Source organism: Brassica oleracea, chromosome C8, assembly GCF_000695525.1.
Source record: "Brassica oleracea var. oleracea cultivar TO1000 chromosome C8, BOL, whole genome shotgun sequence".
Lineage (NCBI taxonomy): Eukaryota > Viridiplantae > Streptophyta > Magnoliopsida > Brassicales > Brassicaceae > Brassica > Brassica oleracea.
In genome coordinates, this window is record NC_027755.1 from 34091118 (window position 1) to 34110697 (window position 19580).

General features: G+C 40.4%; 3 protein-coding genes and 1 pseudogene across 3 annotated transcripts; 1 reads left to right on the forward strand and 3 right to left on the reverse strand.

Annotated features, from left to right (window-relative positions):
* Window positions 1-1638: 1638 nt before the first annotated feature.
* On the forward strand, window positions 1639-4139 carry LOC106308315. The gene is made up of 4 exons (XM_013745468.1): window positions 1639-2193; window positions 2279-2428; window positions 2659-2949; window positions 3029-4139. Exons 1-4 carry the CDS (start codon window positions 1891-1893, stop codon window positions 3902-3904), a joined length of 1620 nt encoding a protein of 539 aa, XP_013600922.1. The 5' UTR covers window positions 1639-1890; the 3' UTR covers window positions 3905-4139.
* Window positions 4140-7560: 3421 nt separating this feature from the next.
* Window positions 7561-9787, reverse strand: LOC106309248 (putative clathrin assembly protein At2g25430). Its single transcript, XM_013746297.1, has one exon. It carries the CDS (start codon window positions 9442-9444, stop codon window positions 7561-7563), a length of 1884 nt encoding a protein of 627 aa, XP_013601751.1. The 5' UTR covers window positions 9445-9787.
* Window positions 9788-11578: 1791 nt separating this feature from the next.
* LOC106309249 (putative clathrin assembly protein At2g25430) lies at window positions 11579-13805 on the reverse strand. Its single transcript, XM_013746299.1, has one exon. It carries the CDS (start codon window positions 13460-13462, stop codon window positions 11579-11581), a length of 1884 nt encoding a protein of 627 aa, XP_013601753.1. The 5' UTR covers window positions 13463-13805.
* A 3177-nt stretch (window positions 13806-16982) lies between these two features.
* Window positions 16983-18879, reverse strand: LOC106309250 (annotated as a pseudogene).
* Between the last annotated feature and the right edge of the window lie 701 nt (window positions 18880-19580).

The following is a 19580-nucleotide window of genomic DNA, read 5'->3' on the forward strand; positions in this document are numbered from 1 at the left end:
CTAATCCAATCCATTCAGAGGTTCAAGCTAAGAAAACTTAATTGAAACTCAAAAGGCACGTGAGGGGTTTTTTACGTGAGCAGCTGTCTAAAGTGTAGACAAAGAATCATTGTAAGAGCATGCTTATCGAGGAGTTCTTATGGTGAGGTTTTTAACGGAATATAAGAATCCGTCTCTCTCTTAACTTTTAACTAAAAAAGATAAAAGTCGGTTCTTAAATAAGAGTTTTAAGAACCGCTTCTTAATTTTTTTAGTTAAAAGTTAAGAGACGAGTTCTTATATTCCGCTAAGAACCTCATTTTAAGAACCCTCAATAATTATGCTCTAAGTTGCGTTTCTTATTCACAGACTTTGACCGTATCGGGAGTCTTCTGAAACACCTCGAGTTGGAAATTTTGGAAAAACCGTTAGAAATTCTAAGCAAGAATCAAATAGATTTGAATCAAACTGTGGTCATGACTATTTGTATCAAATCTTCAATTTTTGGGCCCTTTGTATATTTTGCATCGTTTGCATCTTTTGTCTCCATTTTCATGGATTTTGTCTATTCTGGTCTCTTTGGTCTCTTTATATATTTAACCTATTGTCTTTAGACTTTATTAACACGAGATGACAAACAAAAAACCCTATTAATAAGTATAATGTTCTTATTTAAGTAAAACAATCGGGATGTTATAATTTACCCCTCTCATAAAGCAATGTCATCTCTGCTCTCCAAAATCGTTACTCATGTTATTGTGAGCTCACGCAAGATCCACATTCGTCTAGATTTGGTTCTAATACCACTTGTAACGTTTGACCGTGCCGCCTCCCACTCTTACTCACTCTACATGTATGCTACATTCTATACAACGAGCGTTATATTAATTTATTCGGCAGCTTGAAAATCTTGTTTATTGACTTTGCAATCGCCACATGACATTTATTTATTTTTTGATCTCACTCACATGATACGTGAATGATTTCTCGGTAGATAACTTTTCCACTATTCTATCTAAGCACATTTAATTCAAAGTTTTTGTTTGGATGCATAATCGAAATGATAAATATAGTTTAATAACATAGATAGTCAAATCGATTCTTTTAAATATACTACAAACCGATATGCTACAGTGCTATTCAAAGATTTTTGGGCCGGATATTTCAGTGACCTATGTCCAATACTTTCATAATGGGAACGCGTAAAAATAAATCTTGTATTTCTTGATTACAACAATAAAATACTAAAGTTAAATAGTTAGGTGGAAATATATGTTTCTGAAAATTTTAGTTAAATGATTAACAATTTCATTCAACGATTCGAAGAAAAGTTATAAATGATAGAAGGAATAGATGGACCAGTCCGAATCTAAGTTCTCTTGCAAAAGGTTGTATTGAGGAGACCAAGTTTCTGTTGTAGTATTAAACTAAACCAAGGTACGTAAGTCAGCAATCCAATTAGATACACCCACGTCAGCTTAAGAAGATATGATAAGTCACACGTGATGGTTGTTGTTCCTTCGTTCTCATTTCTTCCAAACGCGGGTTTGCTCCGTTTGCCGCATATATACGACCAAGTCGCTTTTCTAGGCTTCTTTTTTTTTTTTTTTTAAATTGTTTTCTTTTTTCATGGAGGATTTCTCTCTTTGCTGTCTTTTATACCTTTTCAATATTCTCTACGTTTCGTATGCCTTATTTTAGAATACATACGCCTCTACATACACGTAAACACAATTCTGTATATTAGTATATAAAACAAGAAATAACGCCTGCTTCACACATTTATCAATACCTGAAATAAACAAAAAGGAGATTCGATCAAACAAAAACGAAAAACGAAAAACCACAAAAGGAGAACCCCCAAATAAAGAGAAAACCTGCAAAGAAGAGGAACAGATTCTGAAATCATCAATGGCCAAGAAAGTGAGAAAGCTTCACGTATCGGTGAAGCCGGTTAGGCTCCACGGTTTACCGGTTGTTCTCGGAGGCGAAACGGCAGCAAAGAATGTTTTTGCGATGGTGGAGTTGAAATGGAAAGGACCGGTCTCTGGTTTCGGATTGGGGCTCGTCCCTTTCTATCGGTCAAACCGACCCGTCAACCACACGACCTCTAAACCGATTGCTTTGGGCGCAAGCCATGTGGAATGGGAGGATGAGTTCGAACGGGTTTGTTGCATTGTTGGCCCGTGGAACCTTTCCTTCACTGTCTTTTACGTGAGTTTTCTTAATTATCTTTGAGCATAATCAATCTAATTACGTTTACATTCAATTAACATGGTCTAATCTTTGGGGTTATTAGGGGGAGACTATAGACGCAAAAAACAAAAAGGCTATCGTCGGAAAAGCGTCGTTGGATTTGGCGGAGTTGGCTACGAAACTTGAATCAGCGGTGGAGAGAAAGCTTCCGATTAGGTCAAAGGGTTTACTTTGGAAGGAAGCAACCCTTGTGGTACGCTGGTCAATTAAAATTTTAATCACATTTTAAAATTAATCAAAAGCCATTACCAGTTTGAATGGTTTTTTTTTCCTCATTGGATATAATATATTACTCACGGAAACATCAGGGAAAGCTTACATTTAATTAGTCAATTCCTTTTTATTCAAAGGAGTCCGAAATAAAATAGTAAGGTAATCCTAATCCTTAATTAATTAAAACACGCGGTTGTTTATTTAAATCAGGTCAACGTGACTTTTTCTGAAGTAAGAAACGAACCGGACGACTTTACCCAACTCGGTCCGGTAACGGTTGACTCAGCGATTACGACGAATATGCCAAGTCGTCGCGGCGGAATGGATTTCGATTCCTCTTCCTCACCGGCCACCGCTTCTAATTCCGGCGGAGTCAGCCCAATTCTAGGAACGGGGTCGAATTCAAGCCCGGAGAACCAGTCTGAACCGGGTCATAAAGCCGGGTTTAACTGGTGGAAGAGACGACGGTTAAGCTTTTCCATGACCTGGAGAAGAGAACCGGTAATCATTCGGTTTAGCAAATTTCAAAAACCAAATTTTAATTTCTATTCTAACCGGAACCGGTTTTTTTTTTTTGCAGAGAGAGGAGGAGGAAAGTACAACAAAGACACCGTCGGCGACGGAATCAGAAAAGCCGGCGACGGAGTTATCGATCGAGCCGAACAGATGGGTGGCGAAGGATCTAGCGAGCCGCGACGGAAAATCGAAGCTGAGATCGGAAGTCTACACGGCGTCGATTGATCAGAGAAGCGAACAAGCCGGCGGAGAAGCAGCCTGCGCGGCGGTTGCGGTGGTGGTGGCCCATTGGTTCCAAGCGAACCCTCGGCTAATCAATCCCTCGGAAACGGAATTCGATTCGCTGATCACGCAAGGATCTTCCTTATGGCAATCCCTCTCCGACGAAGAGTCTTACCTGACGCTGTTCCCGGACAGACATTTCGATCTGGAGACGATCGTATCCGCCAAGCTACGGCCGGTCAGGGTTTGCACCGATAAATCGTTTACTGGGTTTTTCAGCCCGGAGAGGTTCGCTTCGCTGGAGGGTTTAATGTCGTTTGATCAGATCTGGGACGAAGTGGAGAAAGAGGTAAGGGCTGCGTCGGAGATTGTGGAGTCTAGGGTTTATATTATGAGCTGGAACGATCATTTCTTTGTGGTGAAAGGAGATATAGATGGGTATTGTGTGATTGATTCGTTAGGGGAGAGACTGTTCGAAGGTTGCAAGCAAGCGTACATTCTCAAGTTTGATGATTCGAGTTTGATGTATGAGAAAGAGGCATCCTCGGAGAAATTGGTTTGTAAAGGTAAAGAGTGTTGCAGAGAGTATATAAAGAGGTTTCTTGCGGCGATTCCGGTGGCGGAGTTGGCGGCAAAAGAGGAGAAAGGGAATGTTGATGTGTCTCTTCTTCATGAGAAACTTCAGATTGATTTGCATCATATACTGACTGTTGATTAGAGATTTGTTGTTCTGACTTTTTGAGTAGTGTAGAATTGTTAGGATTGTGAGATTAGAGAGAGTATTTTGTACATATGGTTCGTTATAACTCTCAGCTTAAGGCACTGTGTTGGGGAAAAAACAATAAGAAGTTTCCATTTGTCTGTTGGTGTTGGTACTAGAATCCAAACAAGGTTTTTACTTTTTGTCTTGCTTGGAGTATTGTAAGGTAGAACAGAGAAAAGTAAAACAAAGTGTAGCTTAGGTTTTATGTTCTTAATTATATTCAGATGGAAGTGTTGAAGCTCTTATTGTAGAGTGTAGAATCCACGAAAAATGGGTTCATGGTAAAATCATTCATGGTTGATAAGATATGGTATTTTTAATGCATATATGTCATGGCTGGTTTTTTGGTTGGTTGAGTGGTGTGTATGGTCGACCTCTGGTTCAACTTCTAATTTGATGGCCACATCAGTATAGAAAATAGTAGGAAGCTTTCAATATCTCTTTCAACTAGATATCTCTTGCTGTTAACAAACTATATCAATTCATGTATCAACCTACAAAGTGTGCATTGGCACGCCGTCAATTAACTTCTAAGATATCATAACAATTCTAGCTCAAAGGTCCGGCTATGGTTAAAGCTCAGGTTCTAGTTCGAGCTGCATCATGAACTCTGGCTCTAGTTGTAACAAGAAAATTTGACAAACTTCAGCTAAAGCCTACTAAGGGTTTGGATCTACACAAAACATTGGCTCAAGTCAGTGCATGGAGATGGCTCCTCTCGATGTTGTATTCGAGACAAACAGGAGCATTTCAGTTCTTTATGACCCATATATGTGGGTGGCGGAACTCCTGCTCTAGTTGTGAAACTAGAGTTTTTGGCCAAACAGCTTATTATATCTACGTCACTAATTTTGTTTTTCTGGCTTCCTCATCCTTTTATACTAAACGTTGTAGATTTATCAATATGTATATCTTTTTAGCTAACATAAAATGTCTCAACGGACTATGAATCAGGGCCGGTCCTGAATAGAAGCTATGATGTAATATGTGCTTCAGGCTGGTTAACCCTAAATATTTTTGGAGACCAATGTAACATATGTATTATGTAGCTTAACTCGTAAATACTCGTAAATATATAATATAGATCATCTAATAAGCTGGGTTTAAATCTCCAAAACTTAGTTTTTATTATTTTCACTTTTTTTTGTCACTGAAATAATTTTCAAAATTTTGATCTCCAAAACTTAATGCTTTTAGGAAAACAAAGAGAAGACAAGCAAAGATAAAAGACATACATCAATAGGTGCTTAAACCAAAGAAAAAACCCTACAAAAAGAAAAGAGTTCTTGAAGATATTAATGGCTTCATACTCCATTAGGTGAAGCCATTGCAGGCTCATCTTGAGTACGTAGATGGAGAGGAGACGGCATCAGCACGAATGATATCAGTAAGCCAACTTGGTGTAAGTGCGGATGAGTCAGAAATAACTAGAGCAAAAAGTAAATGACATACATAGTTTGTTAACGGGGTTCGTTTCCTACATTCCCGGGACCTCGTCCAGATTTCATTGACTTAGAACAAGAAGCAACCTACAATTTCTATATGGTACAACACACACACACACTAGTGTTTACCACTCTTTTCTAAGTAAGCAATCTACAAAGATTATGAATCAAGCACGCATGCATAAATCCCATCCGGCTCACCGGAGCTCACTGTCTTCTACAGCTGCAATCTTCACAGACCTCTTCAATGAAACCGCATGTGCTAAACTCCCTCTGAGGTTAGGCTTCAACCTCCAAGTCTCTGAAACTACGTCACCATGTACTTCACCAAGTACGTCACCGAGTACGTTAACACCCAACGCACGCCAAGGATACCAACGAGCACGTCAACACCAACACACATCTTGATCACCACAACACAATAGAGAACTCCGCCACACGTCAACACCAACTTCACAACACCAAGTACAACGGAACACTCCGTCATACACTACGTCAACACCAACGTCACCAAACTAAGTCCACATCGGATTCCATCACGAACTGCTTCAGAATGTACTACGACACCAAACAATACAATCAATAAATAAAACCTCTCTCTCTCTTTATTTTCTAGGTCTCTGGTGCTAGTCTTTTCATAAGGCATGTCTCTTATATAATAAACATTTAATTTGCTTTCCAAATTCATTCAATTCACTTTAATGAACTTCCATTTACATATAAAGAAACTTTTTATTTTTTCTAAGTAACATTTATTCTCCAAGTAAAACTACTTAGTTTAATGGAAAACGTCATTTGTCTTCAACAAGATATTTTTCTTCTTTTTCCAAGCTCCACTTACACACGCAATCCATGTAAGGAAACTTCCTTGTAAGCATCTTCACAACTCAACGTCTTAACACCCGTTTTGTAGTACATCATGAACTATATCAGAACACCGTAGGAACTTACATATTCACTTGTACCTCCACGAGCTACATAAGGTTGAACTCTTCCATCTTTAGTGACACTAACAGCGATCTCGGTTGCTACTCTATTTGCAGCCACAATCACTACTTCATCATAGGCATAGGCAGTGTTGGAAGCGTTCACGTTTTTATAAAACAATAGAGCAAAAAAATTTCTAGCTTTTGGGCCCAAACATATGAGGCCCGACTCTGCATAGAATGATGTTATAATTTTGGCATTATATTTTCTGGCTTTTGGCATTTTGATTGTAAATAAAAATTTAGTTTACAAGACAAAATTTTTTATTTCAATCAAATTCTGATGTTCATAAACAAGATGGACAACTGAAAGAGCCCAATCCTTCCCCAAATTAGTCAAACATTATTATATAGTACGTACCACATGATTGTCGGGCGGTGATATTCATTTATCCAGAAAAGTGACCTGGTTATATAGACACCCTGACGTGAGTTGGGCATGAAGAGACTCCAGCTTAGCTTTACCCATAATTTAAACGACTGATCGTTGATACAAAAGGGTCACATCCTAGCTGTCAATATATAATAACCTCATTGGGTCACCTACTTTTTGGTCTAACAGAGACTTCCATATGCATCTCGTAATTCATAAGAAAGCAACAAATCTATTTCACCTAACAATTACAAAAATTTGAACCAATGGCCTCAGACTTCAAAAGAGTTAGGACAACACACAACCCAAGACATGAACAAGTCCTAGTGTTTTGCAAGTCAAACTGTAACTCCTCTCAAACCAACAAAAATGTTCTTTGACAAGTGAAAAACATCAAATACGATATCAAAATGTGTTAATACAAGATGGAATCAAGCTTATTAATACAGTGTACAATACAACTATAAAAAAACACAAAAGATCGAAGGTGAAAGACAAGTCATCTACACATATATGACACCGAGATCATGATTATCGGTGGTGGGACGAGGGTTCGTACGCGTGAGCTCCACCATCTTGTTGCAAAAACCGTGCTTCAATGTCGCCAAATAAGAAACGTTTCACAGGGGTTTGCTGTACTGTTTGCGGACCCCACAGACACGTGGCGGTTCGCGATTGGTTCATTTTTAATTTTTTTTTAAATCAGAAAACAAAAAAGAAAAAAAAAAAAAATTTAAGAACAGCATAAAAGTTTTTACCGATAATCATGCTCTGTGAGAGATCAAAATAACAAAAAAGAATGAATCATCAGTAATGATTGTTGTAGTAATATCCCGTTGGCGGCGGTCCCATTCCGTGAACAGGTGGCATTCCATTAGGAACCGGTCCCATGTTCATCTTCGCCAAACTAGCTTGACCTCTCATCCCTTCACGCTGGTATTGCTGCCAAAGCTGCTGCTCTTGACTCAACAGATACTGCTTCTTCTTCATCTCAGCCATTTGCACGTAAGAAGGAGGTGGAATGGTTAGCGAAGCCGCGAACGGGTCTTGGTTCACTTTCTCCACGGTCCCATCTGGTGCAGGTAAGGCCAGTACTCGAGTGTTGGTTTTACCCGGTAAAGGTAAAGCCACGCTGCTCGCGCTTCCACCGGTTAACTGAGAAGTGCTCACGTGTTGTCTAACCACTCCTTGATCGTACATTCCGTTGAGCAGCAACGAATCAAACCCACCGCCCAAAGCGGCTGTCTGTTTCTCTAAGTTGCTAGCTGTCTCAACCAACGCCAGTTCCCAATCCGCTTTCCCTGGCTCAGCCGTAGGATTCTGCCAAGCTGAAGTCACTCCATCCGAAGGGAAAGCTTCCCATTGACTTCCCGGTGGACCGGCGAATAGAGCAAGCGCAAACTTGTTTCCTTGGTCATCACCGGTGACATCATCTTCCTTTAGGTTAACTAAATCATCCGTGTATTGCGGTTTCACCGGCTCAGGCTCAGGAGGAGGAGGAGGAGTGTAACTCTCAGGAGGAGGAAGCGCTTTGATCTCATTCATATCAGGCTCAAGCTCCTCTTCTTGAGCTACCGGCTGAGGAGGAGGAGCTTCGATCTCTTTCCTCTCAGGACTCTTCCCTCTCTTCGCCCTATCTCTCACAAACTCTTCCAACGTCTCCAACAACTTACTCGTAATCCTCTGAACTTCCGGATACTCTGAAGATCTCCCCACGCCCGTTTCCTTACACCAATCATAAAAAGCGATAAGCTCGTCAATCTGTTTAGCCGCACTAGCGTAAGCATCAAAGGCCTTGACGCAATCCGTATACTCCATATCGAAAAACTTATCGAGCAACACAGCTAACACCTCGCAGATATCAGCATAGAGCCTAAAACTCTCCCTCACAACGGGGTACAACGCGATCAACACCATCCTGCTGTTCTTAGCTAAACCGGTTGGTCTCAAGTTCAAGAACCGGTCCAGCAGCCTCTGTAGATGTCCCATCTTCCCGAAAATCCTCTCCGGGGGCATTTCAGGTAACGGTGTAGCAGCTTTCTTCTCGTCTCTTCTTCTCATCTCAGTCACATCTCCGTAAGACCGAGTTCTCCTAGACACACCGTTCTCGTAATCATAAGATCTCTGAGGAGGAGATCGAAAGTCGTCTCTTCCTCTACCATTGCTATGATTGCTACTACTTCCACTCTTCCTCTCGAACAAAGCTAACTCGAGCATCTGATCCAAATAACAAGCATAAGTCCTAACGAAAGCCGAATGGTCCCACGAGCTCGAATGCGCCTCGTCGCGGAAATGGGACATGTTGAGCATCCTGGTGGTGACTCCTCGTCGTCGTCTCGTGGAGTGGAGGAGAATCTCTTCCTGGAAAAGAGGGACTCCTTCGACGAGGAGGCGGTGGACCAGCGTCAGGGCCTTGAGAGCGACGATCCAGTCGCGCGTTTTCCCCAAACGCCGCGAAACGGAGGCTACGCAGGGGAGGACGTAGCCGCGGGAGAGGGAAGTCAGGTTTAGGATCTGGCGGATGTGCTTCTCGCTGGCGGGATCGTCTTCGTGGCTAGTGGCTTTCACGATGGCTACTTCGAGGTCTGGAGCCGTGTTGCTCGATACTTTCGCGATCCCGATGCTCGTCTGGTCCTTAACCGCTCCGATCGCTTTTCGAATACTCGGCGCCATCTCTCCCAAAATCTGCATAACGTTTTTTTTTTTGAATTTTAACGGGAAAAAATATTTGAATAAATGAAATTGTTTTTTTTCTTTGTATCGAGTTTTATTTTGTAAAGCTATTTCCGGAAATTGCCGTTGGGAGATTTTCTTCGCTAGATCTACCGAGGAAGATGATATCGGAAACGGTGTCGGATTGTTTGGAGATTTGATTATTTGGTTCACGGGATCTTTAGATTTCTGAAAGAAGAGGAAGAAGACGAAATTTGGCGGTGTGAGATTCGACAAAGGTGGTGGTGTCTGAAGAGAGAGAAAGAGGTGAATTTAAGACTAGACTCGGAGTTCGTGATGACGTGGATATAACAGAGCTGTTGATGTCGAGAGAGATATGCGATTTCTTTTTTTATCGGTACTGTCGGGAGCTGTGTGCTTGTCGGAAGGTAAAAATGTTAGTATTTGCCTGATTGACAGGTTATTTTTCGAATTGGAGAATTATGTCTAGCTTTTTAAAATGTAGCTAAAAACAGAAAATATATTTTTCTTTTTGACTTTATTTCCTAGAAGCAGAAGTATTGACTTTCATTTCATCGACTGAATATTAAAGTGTGGACAATCAAAGTTCGTTGTTCAAAAAAAATGGAGATCAAAGTTCAATGACGTTCAAGACTGTTGGGTCCTAATCTCGATATGATCTGTGAGGACAGAGTAGATTCAATCCAAAGCCTTGAGCACTAAGCATTGAGATTAGAGGTCGGGAAAGAAGCACGCGACTTCGGCTAAGATGGTCTCCGGAGCTCGAGTAGAATCGAAGTACGAATGCGAGGGGATGCGATGGCATCATGAAAGAGTCAATGACATATTCGCCCAGAATCCCGGAAATCCTGGAACTCAGAAAACTGTTCCGAAATTCCTGGGATCACGACGGGAATTACACTCGATTTTTTTCTTGGAACAGATGGAGAGAAACAAGTATAAAAAGGAAAAGATAGAGACGTTCACACAGTACCAGTCCGTAGAAAATGTGGGCTTGCAAATGCAAATTATAATTATGGACCTGTTAATTAAAATAAAACACACACAAACAAATTATTATCTATCTGAATGTCTCAACATTGATAACTATAATTAGGGGCGGACTTTCGGGTTCGGGTCAGTTATTTCAGAATGATGTTATAATTTTGGCATTATATTTTCTGGCTTTTGGCATTTTGATTGTAAATAAAAATTTAGTTTACAAGACAAAATTTTTTATTTCAATCAAATTCTGATGTTCATAAACAAGATGGACAACTGAAAGAGCCCAATCCTTCCCCAAATTAGTCAAACATTATTATATAGTACGTACCACATGATTGTCGGGCGGTGATATTCATTTATCCAGAAAAGTGACCTGGTTATATAGACACCCTGACGTGAGTTGGGCATGAAGAGACTCCAGCTTAGCTTTACCCATAATTTAAACGACTGATCGTTGATACAAAAGGGTCACATCCTAGCTGTCAATATATAATAACCTCATTGGGTCACCTACTTTTTGGTCTAACAGAGACTTCCATATGCATCTCGTAATTCATAAGAAAGCAACAAATCTATTTCACCTAACAATTACAAAAATTTGAACCAATGGCCTCAGACTTCAAAAGAGTTAGGACAACACACAACCCAAGACATGAACAAGTCCTAGTGTTTTGCAAGTCAAACTGTAACTCCTCTCAAACCAACAAAAATGTTCTTTGACAAGTGAAAAACATCAAATACGATATCAAAATGTGTTAATACAAGATGGAATCAAGCTTATTAATACAGTGTACAATACAACTATAAAAAAACACAAAAGATCGAAGGTGAAAGACAAGTCATCTACACATATATGACACCGAGATCATGATTATCGGTGGTGGGACGAGGGTTCGTACGCGTGAGCTCCACCATCTTGTTGCAAAAACCGTGCTTCAATGTCGCCAAATAAGAAACGTTTCACAGGGGTTTGCTGTACTGTTTGCGGACCCCACAGACACGTGGCGGTTCGCGATTGGTTCATTTTTAATTTTTTTTTAAATCAGAAAACAAAAAAGAAAAAAAAAAAAAATTTAAGAACAGCATAAAAGTTTTTACCGATAATCATGCTCTGTGAGAGATCAAAATAACAAAAAAGAATGAATCATCAGTAATGATTGTTGTAGTAATATCCCGTTGGCGGCGGTCCCATTCCGTGAACAGGTGGCATTCCATTAGGAACCGGTCCCATGTTCATCTTCGCCAAACTAGCTTGACCTCTCATCCCTTCACGCTGGTATTGCTGCCAAAGCTGCTGCTCTTGACTCAACAGATACTGCTTCTTCTTCATCTCAGCCATTTGCACGTAAGAAGGAGGTGGAATGGTTAGCGAAGCCGCGAACGGGTCTTGGTTCACTTTCTCCACGGTCCCATCTGGTGCAGGTAAGGCCAGTACTCGAGTGTTGGTTTTACCCGGTAAAGGTAAAGCCACGCTGCTCGCGCTTCCACCGGTTAACTGAGAAGTGCTCACGTGTTGTCTAACCACTCCTTGATCGTACATTCCGTTGAGCAGCAACGAATCAAACCCACCGCCCAAAGCGGCTGTCTGTTTCTCTAAGTTGCTAGCTGTCTCAACCAACGCCAGTTCCCAATCCGCTTTCCCTGGCTCAGCCGTAGGATTCTGCCAAGCTGAAGTCACTCCATCCGAAGGGAAAGCTTCCCATTGACTTCCCGGTGGACCGGCGAATAGAGCAAGCGCAAACTTGTTTCCTTGGTCATCACCGGTGACATCATCTTCCTTTAGGTTAACTAAATCATCCGTGTATTGCGGTTTCACCGGCTCAGGCTCAGGAGGAGGAGGAGGAGTGTAACTCTCAGGAGGAGGAAGCGCTTTGATCTCATTCATATCAGGCTCAAGCTCCTCTTCTTGAGCTACCGGCTGAGGAGGAGGAGCTTCGATCTCTTTCCTCTCAGGACTCTTCCCTCTCTTCGCCCTATCTCTCACAAACTCTTCCAACGTCTCCAACAACTTACTCGTAATCCTCTGAACTTCCGGATACTCTGAAGATCTCCCCACGCCCGTTTCCTTACACCAATCATAAAAAGCGATAAGCTCGTCAATCTGTTTAGCCGCACTAGCGTAAGCATCAAAGGCCTTGACGCAATCCGTATACTCCATATCGAAAAACTTATCGAGCAACACAGCTAACACCTCGCAGATATCAGCATAGAGCCTAAAACTCTCCCTCACAACGGGGTACAACGCGATCAACACCATCCTGCTGTTCTTAGCTAAACCGGTTGGTCTCAAGTTCAAGAACCGGTCCAGCAGCCTCTGTAGATGTCCCATCTTCCCGAAAATCCTCTCCGGGGGCATTTCAGGTAACGGTGTAGCAGCTTTCTTCTCGTCTCTTCTTCTCATCTCAGTCACATCTCCGTAAGACCGAGTTCTCCTAGACACACCGTTCTCGTAATCATAAGATCTCTGAGGAGGAGATCGAAAGTCGTCTCTTCCTCTACCATTGCTATGATTGCTACTACTTCCACTCTTCCTCTCGAACAAAGCTAACTCGAGCATCTGATCCAAATAACAAGCATAAGTCCTAACGAAAGCCGAATGGTCCCACGAGCTCGAATGCGCCTCGTCGCGGAAATGGGACATGTTGAGCATCCTGGTGGTGACTCCTCGTCGTCGTCTCGTGGAGTGGAGGAGAATCTCTTCCTGGAAAAGAGGGACTCCTTCGACGAGGAGGCGGTGGACCAGCGTCAGGGCCTTGAGAGCGACGATCCAGTCGCGCGTTTTCCCCAAACGCCGCGAAACGGAGGCTACGCAGGGGAGGACGTAGCCGCGGGAGAGGGAAGTCAGGTTTAGGATCTGGCGGATGTGCTTCTCGCTGGCGGGATCGTCTTCGTGGCTAGTGGCTTTCACGATGGCTACTTCGAGGTCTGGAGCCGTGTTGCTCGATACTTTCGCGATCCCGATGCTCGTCTGGTCCTTAACCGCTCCGATCGCTTTTCGAATACTCGGCGCCATCTCTCCCAAAATCTGCATAACGTTTTTTTTTTTGAATTTTAACGGGAAAAAATATTTGAATAAATGAAATTGTTTTTTTTCTTTGTATCGAGTTTTATTTTGTAAAGCTATTTCCGGAAATTGCCGTTGGGAGATTTTCTTCGCTAGATCTACCGAGGAAGATGATATCGGAAACGGTGTCGGATTGTTTGGAGATTTGATTATTTGGTTCACGGGATCTTTAGATTTCTGAAAGAAGAGGAAGAAGACGAAATTTGGCGGTGTGAGATTCGACAAAGGTGGTGGTGTCTGAAGAGAGAGAAAGAGGTGAATTTAAGACTAGACTCGGAGTTCGTGATGACGTGGATATAACAGAGCTGTTGATGTCGAGAGAGATATGCGATTTCTTTTTTTATCGGTACTGTCGGGAGCTGTGTGCTTGTCGGAAGGTAAAAATGTTAGTATTTGCCTGATTGACAGGTTATTTTTCGAATTGGAGAATTATGTCTAGCTTTTTAAAATGTAGCTAAAAACAGAAAATATATTTTTCTTTTTGACTTTATTTCCTAGAAGCAGAAGTATTGACTTTCATTTCATCGACTGAATATTAAAGTGTGGACAATCAAAGTTCGTTGTTCAAAAAAAATGGAGATCAAAGTTCAATGACGTTCAAGACTGTTGGGTCCTAATCTCGATATGATCTGTGAGGACAGAGTAGATTCAATCCAAAGCCTTGAGCACTAAGCATTGAGATTAGAGGTCGGGAAAGAAGCACGCGACTTCGGCTAAGATGGTCTCCGGAGCTCGAGTAGAATCGAAGTACGAATGCGAGGGGATGCGATGGCATCATGAAAGAGTCAATGACATATTCGCCCAGAATCCCGGAAATCCTGGAACTCAGAAAACTGTTCCGAAATTCCTGGGATCACGACGGGAATTACACTCGATTTTTTTCTTGGAACAGATGGAGAGAAACAAGTATAAAAAGGAAAAGATAGAGACGTTCACACAGTACCAGTCCGTAGAAAATGTGGGCTTGCAAATGCAAATTATAATTATGGACCTGTTAATTAAAATAAAACACACACAAACAAATTATTATCTATCTGAATGTCTCAACATTGATAACTATAATTAGGGGCGGACTTTCGGGTTCGGGTCAGTTATTTCAGATTTTCGAGTATTTTGGTATAGAGGTGTAGAACCCGTTCGGGTATTTCTGTACTTCGGGTCGGGTACGGATATTTTTAGTTCGGATTCGGTTATTTCAGATCGGGTTCGGATATTTAAATTTTGAAAAAAAAAATAATTTCTCAAATTTTTTATATTTAAAATATAACTTTTACTTAACTAATTTTTTTTATTTTAATAGATTGAATGGTTAATAGATTTGGACATAATATTTTGAAACTAAAAAGACATTAATTTGGTTGTTGTTTTTAAATTTTAGATGTAATTTTTTGTTAATTCTTAAAATAAAAAGCTTGACATGCATTTTAAATGAGTAGCAAATTATTTTCTCTTTAATTGTATGTATATCATATGAACTTAAAATATGTGTATTATCAATATAAATGTTTTATATAAAATGAGAGATGTAAACTAGAAATATAAGGTTAATTATACATATGTTCAGTTATCCATTGGGTTCGAATATCCAATCTCTCCTAATTCAATATCCGTTCGAATATTTTGCTAATTCGGTATTTCGGTTCAGGTTTTTTGGATCGGATTCGGGTGCGGCTTCAGATATCTGGTAAAGTGCCCACTCCTAAGTATAATCCATGTTCAGAACTACGCTAGGCGCTAGTCGGGCGGCAACCCCGGGCCTAGCGAGTTACCGAAAAATCAGGGAGTACTGAGGATTACGCGGGGCCTAGTTTTAAATACAATTTAATATATTTAGCTATTTTTAAACATGATGACACATGTTCTTAGACATAATTATATAATTTTATATATAATTTTAAACAGCCTCTTTTTGATTTGTCGAACATCTAGATTATGGTGTGTTTGGTACAAAAAAAATTCTTAAATGAAGTAATTATGTGTTTGTTTTGGGTTTGATAGCTAATTCTAATTATTTAGTAATGAATAATTACACAAAATCTGTCAATAATGAGTAAAAATAATCAGCCGTGTTTCAACTTTACACGGACGAAAAAAAAAAAAAAAAACTTAGGCGGTCTAGGCAGAAATTATGCGGGAGTTAGGTGGTCAACGCGAGAATTAGACGGTCTTACGCGAGTCAACGTGGATCAACGTCTAGATATACCGATTTGGGCATATTCACCGCGGTCAACCTCCGAACAACGCCTAGGCGGCTGCATTTTTGAACAGGGAGTATAATGGGGGTGATTGCTAAGTGCTGTGAGTGCTTTCCATAGTTTATTTTTTTTTCTACATCCATTTTAGTTTACAATCATGCTTTAAGAAAAAAATTAAAATTACAACCATAAAAACTAAAATAGGAAACAAAATAGCTTTGGAAATCAAAATTTCTAGAGCTTTATATTTAGTGCTCTGGAAATAATTAATTTACAGCTACATCAATAAAATCTACAGCTGTTATTCTAAAACCAAAAAATAAAAATCATGTCACTTACCAATCATCCCCAATATTACAGTTTACTAACTCTGCTACCAAAGCTTTTTGGCAAACACGGCCGAACTTTTACTTATTATGAACCGGACCGGAAGTCTATGCATCCGCTGCTTCTGCCCAGGGCCGACACTGTTCACACACACACCAAAACACTTCGACCTCGAGGTTTAAACCTAATCTTCGGCCAGGTTTATGTTATCATCCTTAGTTACTTTCGGTTAGATTGTAACTCATATTCTCTGAAACCTTCCCGTTGCTAATATATAAACATTTATTTTCATCAATTTAAATCTGATTGGTGTTCGAACAATAACGTATCTTGTTTAGCCAACAACTGGATCGTTCGAACAATAACATATCTTGTTTAGCCAACAACTGGATCGGGAGTGATATACGTCTTCCGATCTTATTTTTTTTTATTTTTTTTTATTTTTTGATTAACCTGGAGGGATCTCAACCCCCAGGGGACTAACCCCTCGGCGCGAGGCAGCCCATTTGTTACTATGGGAATTAGATACCCAATTGCCTGGCCAAACACTTGGGCATATCTGAGGGGGAGGATCGAACCCGCGGCCCTTAGGACCAACGAATTCGCCTCGCGCCACTCGACCACAAGCGCTTGGTTCCGATCTTATTTATTCATCTTCGCATCACAATTCGCTAGGCCCAATCCAAACGATAAACAACCCCTAGCAAATTTCCGAACAAAGGATACATCTTACTTTCAATGAAAATTTCAAAAACAAAACATTCAATGGAAAAAGGAAAAGAAATTAACAACCCAAAGCGCAAAGCTTTTTTTTTTTTTGCAGAATGTTACTTAAACACTGTCTTAAATTAATTTTTAATTTAAACATAACAAAGGAAGAGACAAAGAAAATATGGAAAAGTATTCCAAAACAACTCTAATCTCTCTTTTGATAAAAAAAAAGATAGATTAGAGAGAATAATATTCCCTGTAGACGTCCTCATTAAACCCTCCGTCATGGTCAGATTCCGTTAGGCCACCGTAGTTGTCGTAATCGTCATATTCATCATCATTGCCTTCTTCAATGTTAAAAGCTTCATACTCATGCACCGCACCCGGAGGAAGCGGCGACATGTCATAGCTGCAAAAAAACCCAAATTTAGTGCATTGGCGAAACAAAGGACTTAAAAAAAAAGAGTAAAAACTTACTTACATAGGAGGTTGATGATCCACAAAGTCTAACCAGTCGCGCCAACGAACACCATCATCATCATAATAGCATTCACACATATCCTCTTCACAAGAATGTTCAGAGTCACCATCATCTTCATCTTCATCATCATAATCACCATGGCCAGTAAGTAGACAACCCGAGGGGCACGAATTTTGGTTCTTCTTCCATTCTACCCCACATTGGTAGCAGAACTCATCATATCCACATCTACACAAAGTACAATGCCATTATATAATATAATTTTTTATACATGAAAGTAAAATCTGTTAAAAAATTCACTGAAATTGAAAAAGAAAAACTACATTTTTTGGGAAACAAAATTCAAGTTTTTAAAATGGCACTTGATTTGAATATATATATACCTGCAAGTCATGTGGTTGCAACCATGAGAAAGTTCAATCATGTGCCTACACTTGACACATTGACGCCACTTATTGTCGTTTGCCAGAGACTTGAGCTCATCAAGTCAGGGTGCAGTTTCTTGTACTCATCACACGACATATCGGTATGCGATGGTACATTGCAATCAATACAAAAGTGTCCACGGCATTTGACACATTCTTGAACTTTCGATTGGTGAGCATCGCTCGAAAGATCAGATTTGGACATCAACATTGCACAGTTTGGATACGGGCAGTAGATTCTCTCAGCAGCGGGGATCGAATCCTCTTTCATCTTCCGTTTCCACATCTCAGTCACCCTAGGCGTCAAAATCTTGCTGCAGCTTTCAAGAGTGAGCTCTAACTTGCATCCTTCACCAAGGCACGTGGGCACGATTCCGCTAAGCAGCTTCACTTCCACATACTGTTTCACACAAGAAAAGCAATGGCGGTGATGGCATTGTTCAGTCGAGAACATCCTCCCAGCATCGGTTTCTTCGAGACAGATGGCACATGTTTTTCCCTGTGCTGCCTTCATATCCAAGCTGCTGCTGCTTTGAGAAACTATTGCCTCTCTAGCCAGCTTGAAAGCGAACTTCACATCGTTCCGTGCAACCATAAGAGGTTCACAAGAGTCCATTTTTTCTTTCAAGCGACAAACTTCGTTCACTAGCTGACGCATTTCGTTCTGTTTAGGCTTGTCTCCACCATTTATCTACATTGAAAAATCAGATTCATTTGCGTCAAACCGAACACGAGACCAATCACAAAACTCTTCTAATAATGTCTTGTAATGTTCTAGAGACTAGTTGTAACATGCCGAATAAGAATAAACTAATCAAAACTATAACAAAAGAATATATAAACACTTACAAATTGAAAAATGGGATAATCATCGCAATGAATCCTGACATGTCTGATCCCCATGTTGAAGGCTTCACTTAAGCCATGAATCAATGCCCTAATCTCCACTCCTCTGCGCTTAACCTCGCCGCCGTCACTCAGTGACTCCTTCATCTCATACAACAAGTTATCCGCCACGTCGCAAATCGCAACTCCGAATCCAGCCGTCACGGTCCTTTCTCCACTCTCAGCCGCCACCACCTCGTCACTCACCAATCCTTTGAAGTACAATCTGTAGACGACATTGTCAGCAAACTGGACGAGCTTAGAAGAACCCTCGCCTTTAGGGTTTGTGATATCTCCGGCTATGTAAGAATCGAGACGCTGTCTTTTAGAAATCAAGTCTGAACTGTGTGATTCTTCCATGACTGTTGTAGGTGTGGAGTTTAGTCGTGAAATAGACCTGTTTATATAGGGAGAGGAGCGATAGGGATTATTAGTAAAGCGTGTTTGAGAAGTTTCCAAATAAATTCTCTTTAATTGCTCGTTATACTTAGCCGAAAAGGTCTTTTCATACTTGTAACCGTTCTTGGTTAGTGACGATTGAGTTCATTTCTATAGATTTTACGTTCCCATTGGCCGTTATCATGTAATTAATCTTTTTTTTTTCATTTATGATGCTTTGAAGTTTGAAGTAAATTGTATAAGTGCGAAATCAATAGAGGTATATTTGATAGTATAATATTCGAAAGAATTTGAGTTTCAATCTGAATAAATGTCACTTTGATATTTTTCAAACATATTAAGAAAGTGACTAAAATATATGTAAATTATTACTCCATCCGTTTTTTAATATAAGTCATTTTAGAGAACTAGGGTCACTGCCTCCGCGCTTGCGCGGGGTTGTAGATAGAGTTCTTGTTTCATCTCAATATTTGTTAGGGTTATTGTAATTGTGAATTTTGCGTTTTGAGTTATTTTTCAAGTTTTTTTTATTGTTATAGGGTTAGAGTTGTGATGATGAACTGTGTATGCATTGTTCTCCACTTATGAAGGATTAAACTGTGTTAGTATTACTGTGTCACTGAGACTTATTGTTTGTTTGTCTTTTTAATTTGTTTCTTGTA